Source organism: Stegostoma tigrinum, chromosome 8, assembly GCF_030684315.1.
Source record: "Stegostoma tigrinum isolate sSteTig4 chromosome 8, sSteTig4.hap1, whole genome shotgun sequence".
NCBI classification, from domain to species: domain Eukaryota; kingdom Metazoa; phylum Chordata; class Chondrichthyes; order Orectolobiformes; family Stegostomatidae; genus Stegostoma; species Stegostoma tigrinum.
Genome location: NC_081361.1, coordinates 64,563,235 through 64,583,779, shown reverse-complemented (window position 1 = coordinate 64,583,779; position 20,545 = coordinate 64,563,235). Strand labels below are relative to the sequence as shown.

Here is a 20,545-nt window from a genome sequence, read left to right as displayed (position 1 = left end):
CTGGTGACATTTTGGTCACTGACTGATAACACAAGAAGACGGAGATGGATGCAGGAGGACATGGCCAACAGCCAGGAGAAACTCAGAAGTAGCAGAAGAAAGTGTGTTTCTTGGTCCCAACTTTGCTTCCTTGGGATAATGTAGATGCAAGATTGACAAGGTCAGTATACCTTGAAATGGCTTGGCAGAGCTTTGCCAGTCATTGGAGTGGGACCCAAGGGCTGCAGGACTGGGAGGCCATCCTCTACTGCAGCTTCTCAGCCACTGGAACACTCTGGATAGAGTGCACAGCATCACTAAGGGTGTTAAGACAGGATACAGCTATGAGCAGGTAAAGTGTGTGGTATAGAGGTTAAACATCAATCAGGGTGAGAGTACAGGGTTATACATGCAAGGGAGTGTGTCATCATGGCTCTTGATTGTTGTATGGTGTCATGATGCTGCCAACACTTGCCCACATGCACAGGGGACTTTCAAAGATGGCTCAGGCACAAGGGACGCAGATAGATATCAGGTGAGTGTTGAATAGCTCTTGGAATGGCGTGTGGTGACGCCAAGACAGAAATGGGCACAAGGGATAGAATAGACACAGGGCCGGTAGTTAGTGAGGAGACTTTAGCGAGATACCCATGAGCGAGATATGCAGCAGCAGTCCTTCAAAAGAACACAAAATAAAGCTTGAAGCAAATAACTGAAGAGCAGAAAGACAATAAATACATTAGACTGTACTAATCCTAAACTAGTTAGTCAATTTGCACAAGGATGGAGTGTAAACCAACTGTGCAAATGATGTTGCTAGGAATCAAACGAAAAGGAAGAAAATTCTAGAAATATTCAGCTGGTTCAGTAACATCGGTCTACAACTTTTCGTTAAAACTCCTGACCAGCTATGAAAAGTCACTGGCCGGAGGAGTAAATGCTTTCGCTCTACAAACAATACGATTTTGTAGAGAGAACTATGGTAAAACTGCAGCAATGGAAAAGAAAAAATAAAATTCCATTTTCACAAATATTAATAAAACAATTTTGTTTTGACACTGTTCAAATGATTAATTACAAGTCAGGCTTGACATAGCCAGGAATGAATTTAAGATATTCCCCAATAAGTGGTTTCTTCATGACTGACATTCTGTTCAGCAAGTATATTCCATATTCAAACTCAATGTATCAATTAAGTTGGATAAGCCAACATTTTGTGGAAGAGACTTCTTTTTTAAAATTTGGTAGTCAATAAATCTACACTCTAACTTGTCAGTTGTTCAGCTTGAGCAATATTTGCTTTGGTTGAGTTAACAGAGGGCAAAATTTGAAACAGGTGACTGCATGCAAATGCCTAATCATTAGCCTGTGTGACACTCCATCTCCAACACTCACCTGTTGATGGTTGGGAAAGTGTTCCATGGCTTTCAGTAAGAGACGAGTCACTTCTGTCAAAAGGCGCACAGGCATTCCACCTGCTAAATCCTGCTTTGTCAAATTGAATACGCATGCGCTAGCAGCAAGCTGAACTGGCAGGTTTGTGGAATGGTTTTTCATTCCAATGACCACAAGCTAAAAAATAAAAACAAAAATATAGCATAAACTGTAACAATGACTAAACTCTTTATACATGGGGAGGTCAGATTGATTTATGTAAAGAAAGATTTTTTTTTCCTCCCTGCACCATCCTCTCCCCCTACCAAAAGCACTGTGCAATTTGCTGCTTGGAATACTTTAAAAGTACCTTGCCTTCCAAAATTTCCTTTCCAGCAGAACTGTCTGGAGGCTTTATAAATTCAACAGATAAAAAGAGCAAAAGTACATTATGTACAAGGATGTATAGACATCTGTAATGGCAATAAACATACTGGTCCACGAAGAGCACAGATGGAGATGCCAGGATCAGCTGCATAGTTGTTTTTTTTTCAAATTACCCTTTCTCGTGTTGTCTGCATTCCAGAATCAAATGCTTAAAAAGTCATTTTTATAAATCAGGATTTGGAATATTATCTGTGAGAATGGAGGAAATTTATCATACAGGCTGGCATTAGGTAATGCCAGTTCAGTACTTTGCTTTTAATGGCAGAGATTTAAGATTTCTTTTCCCCCCATTTGAAGAACATGGCCCATTCAACAAAGGAAACCTACACAAACACAGTCAATTGAAGACCACTGCCATGATTCTGGTAGAATGAATTCTGCTTTGCTATTAGCACCACATTGGCTATTGAGTATGGATTTTGAACCACAGGACAAGGCAGGAATTCTCTCCAAAGCTTATGGAATCCAACTTTCCAGTTCTATTATCTGTGCCATGTGATCTGCATCACCACTTAGCGATGAGGAAGTAATATATCGTTCAATTATAACGGGGTCTTGTATTGCACGAGTACAAGATAATTGATGATTGGCTTCTAGGCCATTTAAATAGGTATCATACATCTACAGGAAAAATTACAGTATCAAGAGTTGGTTTAAATATAAAATTTACCTTCAGTAGTTCCGGCTGTGGTTTTTCCATACTGTGAGTCAGACTGAAAAGATGAAATAATGCTTCTCTTACAAAAAAGGCCCTTTCACTGTATCGACGAAGAGCTTCAGAAATCTGTATTTCATTTGCTTCACCTGAAACCTTCCACATACAATATCAAGGATAAAGAGGTTATAAAAGAAAAAAATCAAATTTCTGTAATAACTTTTCTTTCTTCCCCAGCCATGCTTAAATTCTGTAGAAACAGCAATCATACTTCAACTCATTCTCTCTGCATTAACAGACTGTCAAAAGATACCAACATTGTTATTAAAATAGCTGTACATAAATGAAAAAAAAAAATCTTTAAAGGGAATGATTTAAATGCAAGAAAAAAAAAAGCACAAGTAAGGACTGGTGCCCTTCAAACCTGCTGCCCATTAAAAACAGCAAAAAAATTTGAGGTTTGCCAGTTAAAGTCAAAGTTGCACTACTTACTACAACGATTAAAAAGCTGGTTGATTTTTAAAATTGCCATTCCATCTGTCCATATGCTTGAACCACGCTTGTTAAAAAAAAATTAACTATCAAAAAATCCCTCTTAAAACAAATAAAGTGCTTCAAAAATATTCTGCAAAGTATGTATTTTCTAAAGAAATATTATTTTGCTCCGCAAATCAACCTAGAAAGGATCTTCAAATCTAGGCCCTTGAATGTGCTGTTGTCCTCGTCCAAAGCTGTGCCCACCAATTCTATCCTCCTTCCTGACTCCTTTCAGGTTAAGTAGATTTATTTCATCTATGGGCTATTATTTAATCCTAACTTCAGCTTCCAATTACAATAAGTATCTAGAACACAAGCTGCAATTGTTTCTAACAATCATAAATATGCATACACTTAAGTATTTAGCAATGCCCATTTGTATAAAGAATGTGCTTGCAAGCCAAAAATCCAGCAAACCAACTTTAATGGAAACATATCAGAAGTTCATTTTTCCACTTGCATACAATTATATTAACAATAATAGGTCTTGGATGGGAAAGTCACAACGAAAAAGTAAAATTTAATATTGCTAAGAAATGCATTCTTTCGCTACTTTTTATCCTGCACTCAGCACTTCATAGGAACTTCAACAGCAAAATGAAAACAAATTTTTAGACTGTGTAAAATGAGAATGAGAATGTCAGTTGGCAAGTGGACTCTGACCTTTTAAAAAAAAAATTAGCACCATGGAGAATGTCCCAGTTAATCACGACTGACTGTTAACCACCAAGAATTATTTAAATTTTAAAATCAAGTGACTGGGGAAGTTCTGAGGAAGGGTCACAGGACCCGAAACATTAACTTTTTGCTTTTTTTCTTCCTCCTCCACAGATACTGCCAGACCTGCTGAGCTTTTCCAGCAACTTTTTTTTCCAACCAGTCATCTTTCCTTTCAAAAAATAAGGTAATTTTAATCAAAATTTAATGTGCTCGTGCATCTAATCCAGATGCCATGTTCAAAAAGTGATTCAGAGATGGTAAGAACTGCCAACACTGGAGTCAGAGATAACACCATGTGGAGCTAGAGGAACACAGTAGGCCAGGCAGCATCAGAGGAGCAGGAAAGTTGACGTTTCAGGTCAGAATCCTTCTTTGTTTTTCCTCACAAATCAATTTCTTGTGATGTCAGATTTAATACTAAGCTTACTGATGATTCCAATTATGATTGCATTGTTTATTATATGATAATCCGACAAATACTACAAAATAACAGCTTTTTAAAAAAATCTGCAGAAACCATTTGCCCCAAAAACCTTGCAAAATCATAGTTTAACCACGACAGCAGAGCATGGAGACAAAGACCTCAGTCAAAATTCTAAAGCTAACAAAAACCAACCTTTAAGCTCCCTTCTCCAGAAAGAAAGTCAGAATAGCCGGCATCAGTAGCAAGCAAGCCCATGAATTGCATTGTAGGCCGATGCTGTACAAATGCCTGAACGGCTTTATCGGTGATGTGTTTCCTGCCCGAGATATCCAAGGATCGGAGATTAGGTAGAATGTTGGGCAGTTCTAGTAAACGAAGTGCAATGTCCGAAGTAAACTGCTTATCATCAGAAATGTCTAGATGTTGCAGGAGTGCCAATTCCTTAATGATTTCCAAAATCTGTGTAGTTGTCATCTTCAGGCATTTGAGGTGGTGCATGGTCAAGGATTTTAACCTGTCCTTACAGGTCAGAAGTGGTGTGATGTCTGTGACAGAAGTATTTGAAATGTCTAAACTTTCTAACCTTGGAAGAGAGGCAACATCTCTGAGATCATCATTATAGAAGAGAACATTGGTAACACTTAAAACACGCAGGCCAGTTAACTGGCTGAAACACCGCTCATAAGGGTCTTCCAGAGACAACGTTAATGAATTCAACATAAGACACTGCAGGTACTGTTGATTCCATTTGTTTGTGACTAGTGCATTTACGATGTCGGTTATCGTGATGTCTGCATTTACACCAGAAGCATCCAGATCAATAAGCTTGTGATGGCAGAATGCTTTCCTGAATGCAACTGCTGATAGTTTAGCATTTCGAATACAAGCACGTTTCAAGCGCAGCAAGTCATTCCTACGGAAAATTCCCACAGTCTTTTCATTAAGCACACCTGTTGTGAGAATAGAAGAAAAAAAAAGGTAGTCATTAGTAAATGGTGAGTGAGTGAAACATATTCGCTAAAATGTCCAAGAAGGGGTACATTGATGGAATCCAATATATACACCTTGGACAGGACAGGTAATTGAACATTGTTGGAAAATTCCTGACTCAAATAAATGTCCTTTGCTATATTGTTGGAAATTTTTCCATTTCTCACAAGTTAGCTAATGGGAAATTTTGGCAATACGTATGCCAATTCTGTGTGGTTTACTGCTGCAGATAGATTTTCCTGACAGCCATGTTAAGGGTACTCAATTTTGCTCTAAGGCAGTATTTCATAATTTAACACAAACGAGATGACTTGTTGAATACTTCCAGCAAATCCAAAGATTTTAAATTTAACATCTTACACATGTACTGTCTTAGACTGGAAGAAGCTCCCCTTGCAAGCTTCCTTCTATTTTGTTAACCATTCCTCACTGACGTTACCATTTCTCTCAACTGTGCCATTATTAATTTGCTGTTGTGAAGGTACAGTTAAAACAATAGACGCAACAAATAGAAAGATTGGTACACATTACTTTCAAGTGTACATTAATTGTTATAAAGAAGCACTGATCATGAATACCGTTAATCACGATACATAGGCCGATACTATCTGCAAACAATATAACCATGTGCTATTGCAATCTATCAAGTGCTCAGAATCAGCATCAAAACGAACGAAGATGACTTCAGCATTAGTCTACTGGTGAGATTTTAGAGTTTTCTAAAACAGCAAGGGCTTAGCAGCTGACTCTAGAGAAATGGAACGTAACTTCACCCATATGAACCGCGTTTATAGACGACATGCAAGTTGCACAAATTTGGAGGAGAAATTTAGGTCTTTGATGCTTTTCCTAGTCAGATGGGATTGGGAGAATAAAAATAAATATCTGAAGACAGAAGTACATTGATTGGTCCTTGATTGATTGACAGAAACTGTTATTCTGAACTGCCATCAGGCTTGTGCCCAAATGCTTTTTTCCTCTAAACCAACCACACATTCTTTGGCCTTCTTCCCTCATATCCCATCCAACTGTTCTGATATGTAGGCTACTCAGAAGGGGTTGAGGAATTAAAAGTACAAGTACTTAACCTATGATAGGTATGCACATCTTCGCAATCAAACTTTACTAAGTCAAGCAACTAGAGAAGCAAATTATCACTGCAACTAATTACAATGCAGAAATGCACATCTCTTACATGGAACCTTATCCAGTGCCTGCTGCAGCAGGACAAATGAACATAAAAATTAGGAGCAGAAGTCAGCCTTCAGGTCTGCTCCATAATTCAATAAAATCATGGCTGACCAGTTTGAGTTTAGACTACCACACTCCCATCTGCTCTCAGTAACCTTGCTCCACCTTAAAGATATTCAATTACCCCATCTCCGGAGCTTCCTAAGAAAGAGGGTTACAATGTCCCACAACCTCCAGAAAAAAAATGAAGTTCTATCTTGGACCTATGAAAGTATCCGTAATTTTAAAAATATTATCCCCTGGCTCTGGATTCACTTTGAGGAAACATCTTTTCCATGTCCACCACACCTAGAGAATCTCATACACTTCCATTAAGTCACCCCTCATTTTTCTAGTGTGCAGTGGAAACAAGCCCAGCCTGCCAACCTATCTCACAAGGCAACCCATTTCTTTAGGTATCAATCTGGTAAACCTCCAAAGAACCATCTCCAACATACTTGCATCCACCCTTAAATAAAGGAGACCAAGCCACACAGTATTTGAGTTGAGATTTCACAAATGGTTTACATATAATCCTTACTTTTTATGCAGATCCTCCCATAATAAAAGGCAAATAGAATGCTATCCTTAATTACTACCACATCAAACTTGTTACGATTCATGCATTAGATTACCCAGATCTCTCTACACCCTGGAATTCTGCAGTCATTCTTTTCAGGTAATACTCTGCCATTTCAACATCTTATCAATATTTTTAAGAACATGAGAACATGGGTGGCTCAGAATGCAAATTTGAAGAACATCTCATCTTCCACCTGAGCATCCTACAGCCCACAGGACGCAACACTAAGCTCTCCAATTTCAAATAACCTTCACACACACACACACATCTCCCTGACTTCCTTTCCAGCCCCACCATGTCCGTTCCATTTCACCCTCTGGCTCTCTCTTCCAGCCAACCAGGTTCATTCGTCCCATCATCCAACTAAGTCATACCTACTACCAGTGTCCACCTATAACTGCCATTCCACCATCTGCCTCCCCCACCTTTATCTGCAGCTCCCCCTATCCCCACATCCAGTCCTGAAGACGGGTAATACCTGAAACGTTGACTTCTCCTGGCCTTCAGATGCTGCCTAGCTTGCCATAATCTTCCAGCCTCCTGTTTGTTTACCTTCTGTTAACTCCATTCACTTTCTTCTGCTCAAACATGTGGCCATGGGTACACAGATGGGCCCCTGTTATGCTTGCCTTTCTGGGGTATTTGAAACAATCCTTCTCTGGACCAGTCCTACTGTAATCTCCACCCACAACTCTTTCTGCGATATACTGCTGATTTCAGCAGTGCTGCTTCCCTCTCTCAACTGGAATTGAAATGTTTATCCATTTCCACTTTAAAACTGCACTCACTTCTCATCTTTACCTGGTCCTATTGTGCACTCCTCTACAAATCCACCAACTCCCACAGTTACCTTGATTACATATCCCTACAATCTACTTTCTGCAAAGACTCTGTTCCATTCTCCCAGTTCCTCCATCTCATCTGGTCTGAAGATGCCAACTTCGACTAGGGAGCCTCCAAGTTGTTCAGCTCCTCCACATCCTCAAGCAAAGATTTTATAGCACCATCATTGACAAGGCCCTCAAACAGGTCTAACACATCTCACACCCCCTCTCTTCCCACCACCAGCGATTGGGTTCTCCTTGTCCTCGCCTACCATTGCAGAAGCATTCAAATTCATAGGATCATTAGCCACCATTTCTGCTACTTCCAGCAGGATACCACCACCAGATACACATTCCCCTCCCCTCAGTCTCCCACAAGGACCATTCCCTCCAGAACACCCTGGTCACTCAGCTTTCACTCCCAACAGCACATTCCTTCACAATCACAGAATGTGTAATACCTGTCTGTTTACTACCTCCCTCCTCACTATCCAAGGTCCCAAACACACCTTCCAGATGAAGTACCGCTTTACAGTCACTTCACTCAAATCTAGTCTACTGTATTTGCTGTTCACAATGAGATCGCTTCTATGTTGTACCCCAGCCAAAGCCTCTGACTCAGGCTTGCTGCAGTGAAGCTCAGCCCAAGCTGGAAGAACAGTGCCTGGTTTTCTTCTTGGGAACTCTGCAGCCTTCTGGACTTGATATCAAGTTCAACAATTTTAAGGCTTGAGGCACCATCTCTCACACCCCCAACCACCAGGCCTGGTCATCACTGATACCACACACAATCCATTAGCAGTTATTCCTTCCTCCAGGCTGATCTGTATGAACTCCTTTGTCTGTCCAAATTTTTTCTCTCTAAACTGTCTCCCATCTTCAACATCATTACCAACCTTTTCCTAGCCACCATCAGTTCTGAAGGGTCACTGGATGCAAAATGTTAGCTGATTTCTTTCCATGGATGCTGAATTTTTATTTCTTTTTTGTTTCTGATTTTTAGCACGCATGATTCTTTGCTTTCACCCCCCCCACCCTTTGCTATCCACTTTACATTAGGCACAAGTGCAGAGTGTGACGGAGTACCTGCCATTTGACTGGATGAGTACAGTACCGAAGCTCAAGAAGTTCTACATCACACAGAGCAAAAGCAGTCCACGTGATCAGCACTATATTCACAAGCATTCTTACCCTCTGCTACTGTTGTACACCTGTGTCAAACTGAAAATTTCCCATTTCAGCTACCTGATCTGTTGTGTATTAACCTGTATTCCATTGATACTGATAACATACTATTCCAAATGCACTAGCCCTTTTCTTAGTTAAATGTTCTATGTGGCACCTTATTGAAGGCCATTTGGAGCTCCAAACACACTAGCTCTACTGGCTCACCTTTGTATATCCTACTATTCAAATCCTCATAAAACTTAATTTGTTAAATATGATTTCCTTTCATAAATTTATGTTGGCTATCCAACAGGTCTCCGATTTCTTAAACATGTTAATATTTCTTTAATAATAGATCCCTACATTTTCTGAAAACTGCTATCAGGTTCATTTATCTTTAGTACTCTTTATCCTCTCGAACTTTCTTGAATACCAGCAGTTGAAGATAGGTCTACTTCAGATCCTCATGCTAAATATTTTGTTAAATTGGATTAGGAAGAGCAGAAGCATTTTCCACACCACCACCCCCCACCCCACAGCATTACTCTCCCCACTGTTTTTGCAATACATATCATGTCTGGTTTACTAACCTAAGCTCAGACTAATTTTTATTGTACGATCACTTATGTAGATGACTGTGTTGTAGCATTTCACTTTTGGTATTTTACCTTTGTGAGAGGCACAAAAAAAGACAAAAACTCACTCATGAACAATAAGGATGTACTAGAGCAAAACAATAACAAAAGTAATTATCTAAAATTAAAAGCAATGGATAAAGTCCATATCTCGAGGCTGATTTATGCATTGTCCATTGAAACTAGACTCTCACCTGAGCTCCAGCTGGTGTGCTTACAAAAGGAAAAATAAAAATAACTTATTCCTGATGAAACATTTATCAACCACAGTGGTATCAGTTATTACCGAATCTCAATAGAATCATCACCCATTTATTTTCAGAGCTCTGTGCAAACTTCCTATAACTCCCTAATCCCAGGGTGCCCGTATCAACCAGAGGGTAAAGCAAGCATTTAACATTATTGTAGATGTCTTATGTTTGACTAAGTTTATCTTGGTGTTACTACACTGAAACCAGCTAGTTTAAAATCAATTGAGTGAAATGTCAATATACTCAAAAGTTTTCAGCTGAGAATTTTTAAATTCCATATTTAGAGATAAAGTAAACAGACACGGTCTTACCATTCAAGGACATTTTCTGAAGCAGACGATCTGCCAGTTCTTGCGGAAACACCACTGCTTCCTTGAGACAGAATGAGCCATCTGTCCTCTCCCAACAAAATTTATTCAAGTTCACCCTCAAGAAATCTAAGCATATATCGGTTAATGAAAGGGGAGAGAAATCTTCCTGTTGGTAGAAAATAAAGAAAGTGAATGAGAACATCTTTTAATCTACAAAATATACAAAATCTGTATATTGACTTGTAAATCTTACATCAGAGCTCTTTAGAAACCACAATATTTAGGACTAATTTTAATCCCTCTCCTTCACTCATACAAAAAAAAATGTAAATATGAAACTTACACACAGTGTTCATGGTCCCCGATAATATTTGTACCCATTGAAGCCCTCATTTCACGTGATAATTGAATCTTTTCAAGAAAACTACTGCCTTGTAATTACTCCTTCTTATGAATCACCTTCCTCTGGAGGTTTCAGCAGCATGATCTTCCCCAGATGTTAAACAACACATTACAAAACTGTAATAAATTTACAGCAGCAGGCTTCTTATCTAAATAGCTGCAGTGAACATGTTGAAGACACTAAAATACTTAAAAAGGAGGCTGCAGATTGGTAGCTGGTAGTCATGTTAATCGAGACTTTATAAAATGAAAACAGAAGAAGAAGCAGTAGTTCTGAGGTTATGTTGGCAAATTTCCATATCCATTAATCACCTTGTAATTGTGCTTGTAAAATGTAAGAAAGGTTCCTGCATACATTCCAAAACAATTATACTATTTTGCACTGTTATTGCTGTAAAATGATTCTGGACATAGACATAAAAACAAGAACATAAAATATGACTGAAAATCTCGCACAATCTTTTGCAAAATAATAATTTGAAGTCTTCTACATCTTAGCATTCCAGTACTAATTTCAATGGCAGTTAGGAGACAAAATTTCCAAGACAGAATTATTTAATGCAAATTAAAGTAGAATACAATGTTTATCCAATGGATACAACAGGAAAAGGTCATAGCAAAGTAAGAGTTATTTCAAAAATTCTCAAAATTAAATTTTGAGGAAATTGATTCAATCTTCCTCAATGGTTAACACCAAGCCTCACCGTCAACCTCAAAGCAATGCTTGTACTATTACAGAAAAATCAGAGTTGAAGTTTTGGGTCCAACAACACTTTTTTCAGTACCCTTCTGAAGTTCTAAACGGCCACTGGACCCCAAGCTTGAACTCTGCTTTCTCGCCACATCTCTGATGAGATTTTCCAGCAATTTCTGTTTTTGTTTCTGATTTCCAGCATCCATGATTCATTTTATTTATTTGTACCATTGGTTTTCTTTTAAAAAGAGAGATGTAAATATAAAAAAGAAAATTGAATTTTAAATGAACATTACTATTTTCTAAGCCATGGATTGCTGACCGCAGCACATGCAACTGACACTGACTAAACAAATTCAGAGATCCTTTGTACTTAAAGCATTGTTAAAAAAAAAATAAATCTAGGATGTAGCCCATCGACATGGTTATATATAGTTTGGTTTCAGAAACAGGACTCCACAGGCTGGGCCAACATTTATTGTACATTGCTGAGAAGACGGTAGAGAGTTGTCTTGAACCACAGCAGTCTATTCGGTATTGGGTTAACAGTATTTTGACCCAACACTGATGAAACAGCAATTACATTCAAAAATCAAGATGAGGAGTGGCTTAGAGGGGAACTTGCAGGCAATGGTGTTCCTGTTATCTGCAAAATTAAACTGGTAGCAGTTTTATAATCCCACACGTCACATGTTGCAATATTGTGTTTTAGCCTTTATATTGATCTGCTAACGGACATGAGTAGAATATGTGTTGCCTAAGGAGCCTTGGTGAATTTCCACAGCGCTGCTACTGAACACCAATGTTGGCAAAGTGAATGTTTACGGATGCAGTGTCAACCAAGCAGGTTGCATTGTCCTGATGGTGTTCAGTATCGTATACTCATCCAGGGAAGTGGGAGTATTCCATCACTCTCTCAAGTTGCTTCTTGTAGATGGTGGTCACGCTGTGGGAGTCCAAAGAAGAGTTGGCTGCTACAGGATTCTTAGCTTTTGGAGCCACATGAGTGTGATAACTCGTCCAGTTCAGTTTCTGATCAAAGGTAAGGCTGCTCGTAATGGGCATTTAAGCAATGGCAATGCCATTGAATGTCAAGGGGTAATGGTCAAATGCTCTCTCCTTGGAAATGCTGACTACTTAGCACTGTGTGGCACAAATGTTCCATCACTGGTCATGTCAAGCCTAGAAATCAAACTTCAACCAGACTGTCATTCTACTTCTTTTTTCTCTCTCCAAAATAATTTTCCATTCTTAGCCAATATGCAACACTTCCTTCCATTGCTATTATACTGTAAAATTTTCCAGCAAAATTAAACTGGTAGCAGTTTTATAATCCCACACGTCACATGCTACAATATTGTGTTTTAGCCTTTATATTGATCTGCTAAAGCACTGCTCCTATGATTTCTTTGTCTGACCAACAATTACTTTCACTTCAGTTATGTTCCGGTTTACATTGAATACATTTGATTTTAGTCAACTGCTTCATGTTCCCCTTGTTAAACTGTTTGCTGAATATGACTGTTCACACTAATTTCACCCTTCGCTTTTGGCTAATCCTGGTGGGCTTTAAACACTCCATCTGTCAACTTTAGTTTAAATATGCAAGATATACAATGAACAATAAAATAAAAAAGAGACCGTTTAATAAATTCAGAAATTATACCACAAGGAATAGCCAAACAAAGAGGGGAAAAAAAGTAGTGCAGCACAATCTGATGAAATAAAACTACTAATGCTTTCATATAGACTTTGCAACGATTATGCAAATATAATTCAAATCCAGAATTAGGCCATTAGAGGTGGAGTGAGCTTCTCTGAAGCAGACAACTTCACTTGGCTTCAAAATCAGTTTGGCATCGATGGCCAATTCACACTATATTTAGCAGAAGTGTGATCACAAACTGTTTCTTGGAAGAGTAATCTTAGCACTGTGAACAAATGTCAATGTAGTACTTCCTTTACACCTCTGTTGGACAATTACCCATTATCCAAATTTAGACTTTTCAACTGGCTCAAAATACTTCTAGCTTGAACTCTTGCATTGCTATAAGTGAACACAGAGATCTAATAACTTGTTTTGAAAAGTATTATATAATCACACGGCCAAATAGCCTACACCTGCTCCTTTGAGCCCACTCAACTATTCAGCTCCACTCTCTTGCTTGCACCTCACAACGCATGACTCCCTTGCCACCCAGAAAAAAAATACAAATTCAGCCATGAGTAAATAAAAGGTTCAGTCTCTGCTACTCTCTGGAGAAGAGAAATCTGGGTGTTCAACTCTCAGAAAACAAATCTCCTCATTGCTGTTTGAAAAAAAAGGGTGGACTGTTGTTCTGAAAGTTTGTCTCCTGGGTTCAGTCTCCTTCAGAAGAGGAAACATGCTCTTGTATCCACCTGATTCAATTCCTTCACGATGTTTTTTTTTGATAAGCTCACCTCATTCTTCCAACTTATGTACAGATAATCCATTCAACTTTTACACACAAGATAAGCCCTTCAATCCATGTAAAAGAAAACTTGTTATAACATTATAAATAATAAAATGATAATATCAGATTAAATTATCTCCTTATACCACTTCTTTTTCCATGATTTCTACACTCTCCCCACCAAAAGCATACTGAATAAAATCAGAAACAAAAGATGACCACAAGGCCAGAAAGTACCATTTCACTTCCTCTTGTGCATTTTACCATCTATTATCTGATATGATTATTCATCAAAACATGGGTGAAATTTCTTGGTGAGTAGATTTGATATAGCTACACAATATGATCAAAACTCTGGACAGAGTAGGGTGAAACTGCTCCCACTGTTGAAAGGAGGCCATAAATTTAATGCAAATGCCAAAAGAAGCAAAAAAAGTGGTTGAGGAAAACAAAAAATAATGCAGTGAATGGTTGGGGTCTGGAATGGATTGTCTGAGAGTCTGGTTCAATCGAGGTACTCATTAGAGACATCGACTGTTATTTGAAAAAAGGATGAACGTGTAATGTTTAAGAGCCAGAGGAATGGTACTACATGAAACGCTCATTCACAGGGAGTACTAAGGGCTAAACGGCTTCCTCCTAAGCTATAACTATTCTGTGAAATAAGCAAGACGATTATAACATTTGACTATTTTTGTACATCTGTGCAAGAAGTCCTGCTGCTCTTGCCGGCTACATGATTGGCACGTTCACAAGTTTAGAAGTGGTATTGAATGGCTTTGGTTTCACAATTATAGTGTGACAGCAGTTCAAAATGTAACAACGTATGGTCGAAAACTGACAATTGTAAGAAACCGATGAACAACACGGAAATTTTAAGCACAATATTATAAAAAAAGCTTAATTAATTACGAGAATCAAACAGTTCTAAAAGGGAAATACAAGGATATTTGTCGTTGTAATTTGTAATCGTTTAGACAAATTCAGTGAAAGCTGTAAATTAACTCACCAGTTCACACTGACGATGTATTCCATGAAATTCATTTCCGCATGTATTTCATTTAGGTACCAAAGGAAAAACTGAGGTGCAAACTGGGAGATATTGTGTTTGTGTATACATTGTAAAATAATTCTAATAGCAGACAAAACGAGTACGCAAATAACCATTTATCCAAGAGAACTATCCTCAAATCATTGATTAACAAAACTAACAACCTTTCGGAAAAAAGGATCTTCGAATCGATTAAAATTGTGGTCCAACCACTTCAGACGTCATTTTTTAAAGAAGCCGAAGTGAAGCCAATCTAAGCAACTGTTAGGGAGCCGAGCTTTACCAAACCCAGGACGGCGTCGGCTGACGAGCAGCAACATTCCAAAAACCGTTAAATTTGAATAGCACGACGTTCTCTTACCATGGCGACAAGTGGCGGCCGCGAGACTAGCGAAGCTTCCGAAGGAATAAAAACACGAACATGACTGGAAGAAAACAACGACTCGGCGAAGATTTATTCACACAGGACGGCGGACCTTACGGGGAAGCAGGTCATTTCGCATCCTAACTGTCGAAAGTATTTGTCTTTTTTGTTTTAGATTCCTCTAAACAACAGCAACAGCCATAAGAATTTTGTTTGTATGTGTCTAAGCATACACTATGTAAATAATTCCAGAAACCCTGTCACCACCCGGAAACACTTGCAGCGATGACATTTAACCCCGCCTTAGCATCCGCTAGAAACCCATTGGCTATCCCTCACACCCGGTTCCGGCCCATCCTTTCCAGCTATTGGTTGGAATAAATGTCATTCAAAACGAATCGCCACGATTGGTAGTTGCCTGGCCTGGTCAAAGACGTTTGACGGCCGTGCCCAGAAACGGAGGGGGTTGAACAACGTGAGGCGGAATGGAGTAGTTTGTGATGCACTTTCGGTGAATGAGGGATTTCCGGCGTCCATTGCCGAGGAAGGCGGGGAGCATAGAATTGAATAGGTGAAGGGACCGGACAACCGAAGTGGAGGCTTTATCCCTGTTGGTTGTTGGCCTTTGAGCTAAGACACGGCTGCAATTAAGGCTCTGAACGTCCTGTGACTGATGAGCGATGGCTGGACTTATCAATTTCCAGAATGAAGCAGAAGTGAGGGAGTTTCTAGATAATCTAGCCATCGAGTACAGTTACCAGTGTCACAGAGAGAAAGATCCGGAAGGTAATGAAATAAATTAGCCACTGGTAAAAATGTATTTGGTGATATGTAAAATTATTTAGCACTGGAGGAGACCAATTGACCCATCCTGCTTAAACCATTTATGTACGAGTTCTTGTCCGATAGCCCTGTAAGAATAATACGTTAATTCTTCTTTGCGACTTACTTTTGATTCTGTTTCTGCTATGTTTCAGGACAGTTGTCGTCTTCCATTTTTAAAAACAATCCATCTTTGTCCTGTCTTGGCTCTTTAAAAGTATTGCCTTTAGCTCTTTTTTTCGATAATAAGTGTAAGGCATGGAATATATGTCATTAGTAACAAGTTAAATGGAAATTTTTTAAGCAATCAGTTATTTTAAAACTTTCGTTTATATTCGGGTCCTGTGAACTCTTCACGACCGCGACATAGATCTTACGTTAGAAATTCCATGTAAACTCTTTATGCTGTGATACACCGCAGTGGCGGTGCTGCCGAGTCACTCCTGACAGGACAACGCAGTTACAGCATTAGATTTACTTTGGCAATTTTAATTAAAAATGTGAACTTTGGAATTTACATTGAAAAAGTATAAAAATGACAGGCGTATAGATTTAAAATGGGAAATGTTTTATGTGTGGACTTCAACCTCCTTACTGCTTAAGCTTATCTCACATGATAGATATGCTTTGCCTTGATTCTGTGTGCCGTGCCTGAGTCTAAATTCAAACCTTAAAAATAATGTGATACAAAACAAAAACCTAAAGATCTGCAGATGCTGTAAATCAGAAACAAAAGTCGAAATTGTTGGAAAAGCTCAGCAGGTCTGGTTGCATTTGTGAAGAGAAATCAGTTAACGTTTCTGGATGAGTGATCCTTCCTCAGAACTGATGGAAGTCCATTCGTTCTAAGGAAGTATCATTCGACACGAAACATCAACTCTGATTTCTCTCCGTAGATGCTGCCAGACCTGCTGAGCTTTTCCAATAATTGCTGTTTTTGTTGCTTAAAATAGCACGTGTGCCTTTTCAGTCATGTCTTTCCTAACTTACACTTAACGATTAAATTTCTCTCACTTTTAAAACAACAAACAGAAAGAACTCATCATTCCACCTAGTAAATGAGTGATGAACACGCTCAAAGTGTTGTTTGGCCCACTCTTGTTGTTACGTCCAGCGTATTGCCATGGTACAAACATGACTGTGTGCAATCCTTTCCTGTGACTGTTTTCACAAAGTTTCTGAAGTATATAGACATGAAGTAATTTGGGTGGCATTTATGCCTCCAGACGTAGACGGACACATTTCAAACTGTCATTAGAGTTGAGAATTTCTAATGGCAAATATAAACAGACTATCTGCCAGAAGGTAAGCTACTAATTGGCCATCAATTGTTACACAATTGAATTTTGGTTTCCATATTACACAGGGAGAGTGGTTTGAGGAAAACACACCTACCTGGGAAAATGTGACACTGGGAGGGTATTTTCTCAAAACTGATACAAAAAGAGATGAAGTGCATATTCTGGGTTGAAGCAGTTAAAATTGATTCTTATTTTTCTATGGTTTTACAATGAAATAAACTTACTTGTGGTTATCACAGTATATTGTTACATAATTTAACCATTTTTAATTGAAAACATTTTAAGTAAATCTATTAAAGTTACTTACCAGCACAGCCGGAGTACGTAGTATGGTTTTGTTTAATTAACTTATTTCATAAAGTTTAACACTTAACTCTTGTCAGGATGTCAAAGGCTTGCTGATTACTTGGAAGGAATTAAAAAAAATTATGAAGCAGCTGCTCAGGTATTGAAACACAACTGTGAGGAAAACCAGCATGGAGAAAGCTGCTATAAGCTTGGCTCTTATTACATAGTTGGAAAAGGTACAGTGTATCTTGTTTCACCCTTCTTCTATCTTTATTTTATTACACTTGCTTGCATCAACATTGTTGACAGGCTATCAATTACAGAATACTTTTAAATGACGTATGGGAGCCAAGAGTATGGTTGTCTTTAGCTGTTGGAAATCAGATGATAGCTTGCTATAGCTCTATAATACTGAGTTTTCTTTGTAAAAATGTGAAAAACTGGCAGAAATAGACAGCTACAGTCACTTTTTGTTTTGAAAACATGCTTGGTAATAATACTTTTGCCAGTTAGCAAAAAACTAGCAAGGTATACTTTACATAGAAACATAGAAAATAGGTGCAAGAGTAGGCCATTTGGCTCTTTGAGCCTGCACCACTGTTCAATATGGCCATGGCTGATCGTGCAATTTCAGTATCCCATTCGCACTTTCTCTCCATACCTCTTGATCCCTTTAGCCGCAAGTGCCACGCCAGCTCCTTCTTGAACATGTCTAATGAACTAGTCCCAATAGCTTTGTGTAGGAGAGAATTCCACAGGTGCACAACTCTTGAGTGAAGAAATTCTTCCTCCTCTCTATGGCTTCTTGCTTATTCTTTGACTGTTACCCCCAGTTCTGGAGTTCTTCGACATCAGGAACATTCTTCCCACATCTAGCCTGTCCAGCCCCATCAGGATTTTATGTTTCTCTGCGATTTCCCTCTTATTCTTCAAAATTCCAGTGAGGACAAGCCGAGTCAATTCAGTCTTTGTTCATATGTCAGTCCTGCCATCCAGGAATCAGTCTGGTGAACCCTGGCTGAATTAGCTCAAAAACAAGAATGTCCTTCCTCAGACTAGGAGACCAAAACTGCGCACAATACTTGAGGCATGGCCTCACCAAGGCCCTGCATAACTGTAGCAAGACATCTTTACTCCGATACTCAAATCCTCTCACAAAGAAGACCAGCCTGCCATGAACTTGTCTCATCTCCTATATACACGACCTGGTGTCTGCAGCCTTCTGTGGCAGTGAATTCCATATATTCACCACTCTCTGATTGAAGAAATTTCTCCTTAACTCCGTTCTAAAAGGTCTTCTTTTTACTCTAAGGCTGCGCCCTCAGGTCCTAGACTCTCGTACCAATGGAAGCATCTTCCCAACATCCACTTTGTCCAGACCATTCACTGTTTTGAAAGTTTCAATTAGATCCCCCCATATCCTTCTAAACTCCAACGAGTATAATCCCAGAGTCCTGAAACGTTCCTCGTATGTTAAGCTTTCCATTCCTGGGACCATTCTTGTGAGCCACCTCTGAACCTGTTCCAGGGCCGGTACATCCTTCCTGAGATATGGGGCCCAAACCTGCATGCAATACTCCAAATGTGGCCTGACCAGGGCTTTACAAAGCCTCAGTAGTACATACATGCCATTGTAAAAACCAAAAAGCACATTGTAATCAACAATTATCATCTTCACCAGTAACATATGTCATCGTTGGTGTATTATTATGGCCGAAGATGCTGATTTAAATCCAGATGATACATAAAGTCTATGTGGTCATTCTACTGCTGTCCTTTCACAATTCAATTTGAAATAAGATAAAAATTCATGATGAAATTAATCCCATTTTGCTAAAGTCCTATTAACACTTCATCTAACAAAAGATAAATGCACACTCACTATCACTGTCTTGTTTAATAATCTTTTAATCTTATTGACTAGCATTTGAGTTTGGTAATGACTTTGGTCGGGATTTAGCTAAAACATCAACTAATTTTTTTTCTATGTGGTAATGAAGTGACATATCTTCAGAATAAATCTCAATATTTGTCTTTACCATAGGTGGCTTACAACAAAATCTGAAGACTGCCTATGAATGCTTTGTTAAATCATGTGAAAAAGATGGGAAGAAGTCAGTTGATGCCTGCCATAACGCTGGTTTGTTAGCTCATGATGGACAAGTATTTGATACTAAACCAGACTCTGTGAAAGCCAGAGATTACTACACCAAAGCTTGCAATGGGAATTTTGCCCCCAGCTGTTTCAATCTAAGTACCCTGTATATCCAGGGTGCTCCAGGAGTGACCAAGGATATGGCCAAGGCCCTAAAATATTCTCTTAAAGCATGTGATCTAGGACATATCTGGGCATGTGCAAATACAAGTCGAATGTACAAATTAGGAGAGGGTACTACAAAAAATAATGAAAAGGCTGAACTTTTCAAAAACAGAGCAAAGGAATTGCATAAAGAGCAAAAGGAATTTTCACAACAGTTAAAGTTTGGACAGTAAAATCAAGTTTTTGTTTAATTATTTTTCTTATTGATATGTCTGATCAATAAAATTATATTACACTGTGCACATGTTGGGTGAGGACAGAATTGGGTTGAGCAGTGATTTTCTGTGACCGTATACAATGCTGAACAAGCACATGAATGGTTGTCACCTGGAGGACAAATCAATTTGTGATTGGTACCTTTGGAATAGGCTTTAAGTTGCAAACTCATTCCAAAAAGCAATGGGAGAAGAAAATACAAGTTGAAGAGAAAGAGTATTCTTTCCAATAAGCTAAAGATTTCAAAGTATGTAAAATGAATATTTGTGAATCAAGTTTTAAGTATTTAGAAATGCTCATTGGGCAATTGGCGATGTGTGCAGGAACTGTGTCTTGCTGTATTTTGAAGCTGGGGCTGTGGGTGAATTCACTGTGGAGCATCTGCAATGTTGGGCATGTTGTAGATAGTACATTCAATGAGGTGGCCACACCAGTGGTGAGGACTAAACTGACAGAAAAGGCATGAGTGACCACTAGGCAGAGTAGAGGAAGGCAAGTAGTTCAGGAGTCCCCACTTTCTAATAG

The 20,545-nt window shown here is 38.8% G+C and overlaps 2 protein-coding genes across 3 annotated transcripts in view; one reads left to right on the top strand and one right to left on the bottom strand.

Annotated features, from left to right (window-relative positions):
* The window catches only part of zyg11 (zyg-11 family member, cell cycle regulator), a 54,186-nt gene extending 38,819 nt beyond the window's left edge, over positions 1-15,367 (bottom strand). The window contains exons 1-6 of one of the 2 annotated variants that reach the window (XM_048539559.2): positions 14,668-14,975; positions 10,128-10,293; positions 9,760-9,778; positions 4,329-5,086; positions 2,471-2,611; positions 1,375-1,551 (exon numbers count right to left, since the gene is read on the bottom strand). In XM_048539559.2, coding sequence (XP_048395516.2) covers positions 1,375-1,551; positions 2,471-2,611; positions 4,329-5,086; positions 9,760-9,778; positions 10,128-10,130 — 1,098 coding nt within the window. In that variant the 5' untranslated portion in view covers positions 10,131-10,293; positions 14,668-14,975. Of the gene's footprint in view, positions 1-1,374; positions 1,552-2,470; positions 2,612-4,328; positions 5,087-9,759; positions 9,779-10,127; positions 10,294-14,667; positions 14,976-15,070 lie in introns of those variants that run through there. The other variant, XM_048539558.2, reaches the window with a different exon arrangement.
* LOC125456450 (cytochrome c oxidase assembly factor 7) lies at positions 14,939-20,044 on the top strand. Its single transcript, XM_048539564.2, has 3 exons — positions 14,939-15,859; positions 17,580-17,720; positions 19,529-20,044. Exons 1-3 carry the CDS (start codon positions 15,754-15,756, stop codon positions 19,975-19,977), a joined length of 696 nt encoding a protein of 231 aa, XP_048395521.1. The 5' UTR covers positions 14,939-15,753; the 3' UTR covers positions 19,978-20,044.
* The last annotated feature ends 501 nt before the right edge of the window (positions 20,045-20,545 follow it).

Bases quoted from the DNA above. Each gene is read 5' to 3' on its own strand.
- LOC125456450 (XM_048539564.2), top strand. From the start codon at position 15,754: ATGGCTGGACTTATCAATTTCCAGAATGAAGCAGAAGTGAGGGAGTTT. The intron at 15,860-17,579 runs GTAATGAAATAA...AACTCTTGTCAG, and splicing joins CAGAGAGAAAGATCCGGAAG to GATGTCAAAGGCTTGCTGAT. The intron at 17,721-19,528 runs GTACAGTGTATC...TCTTTACCATAG, and splicing joins TTATTACATAGTTGGAAAAG to GTGGCTTACAACAAAATCTG.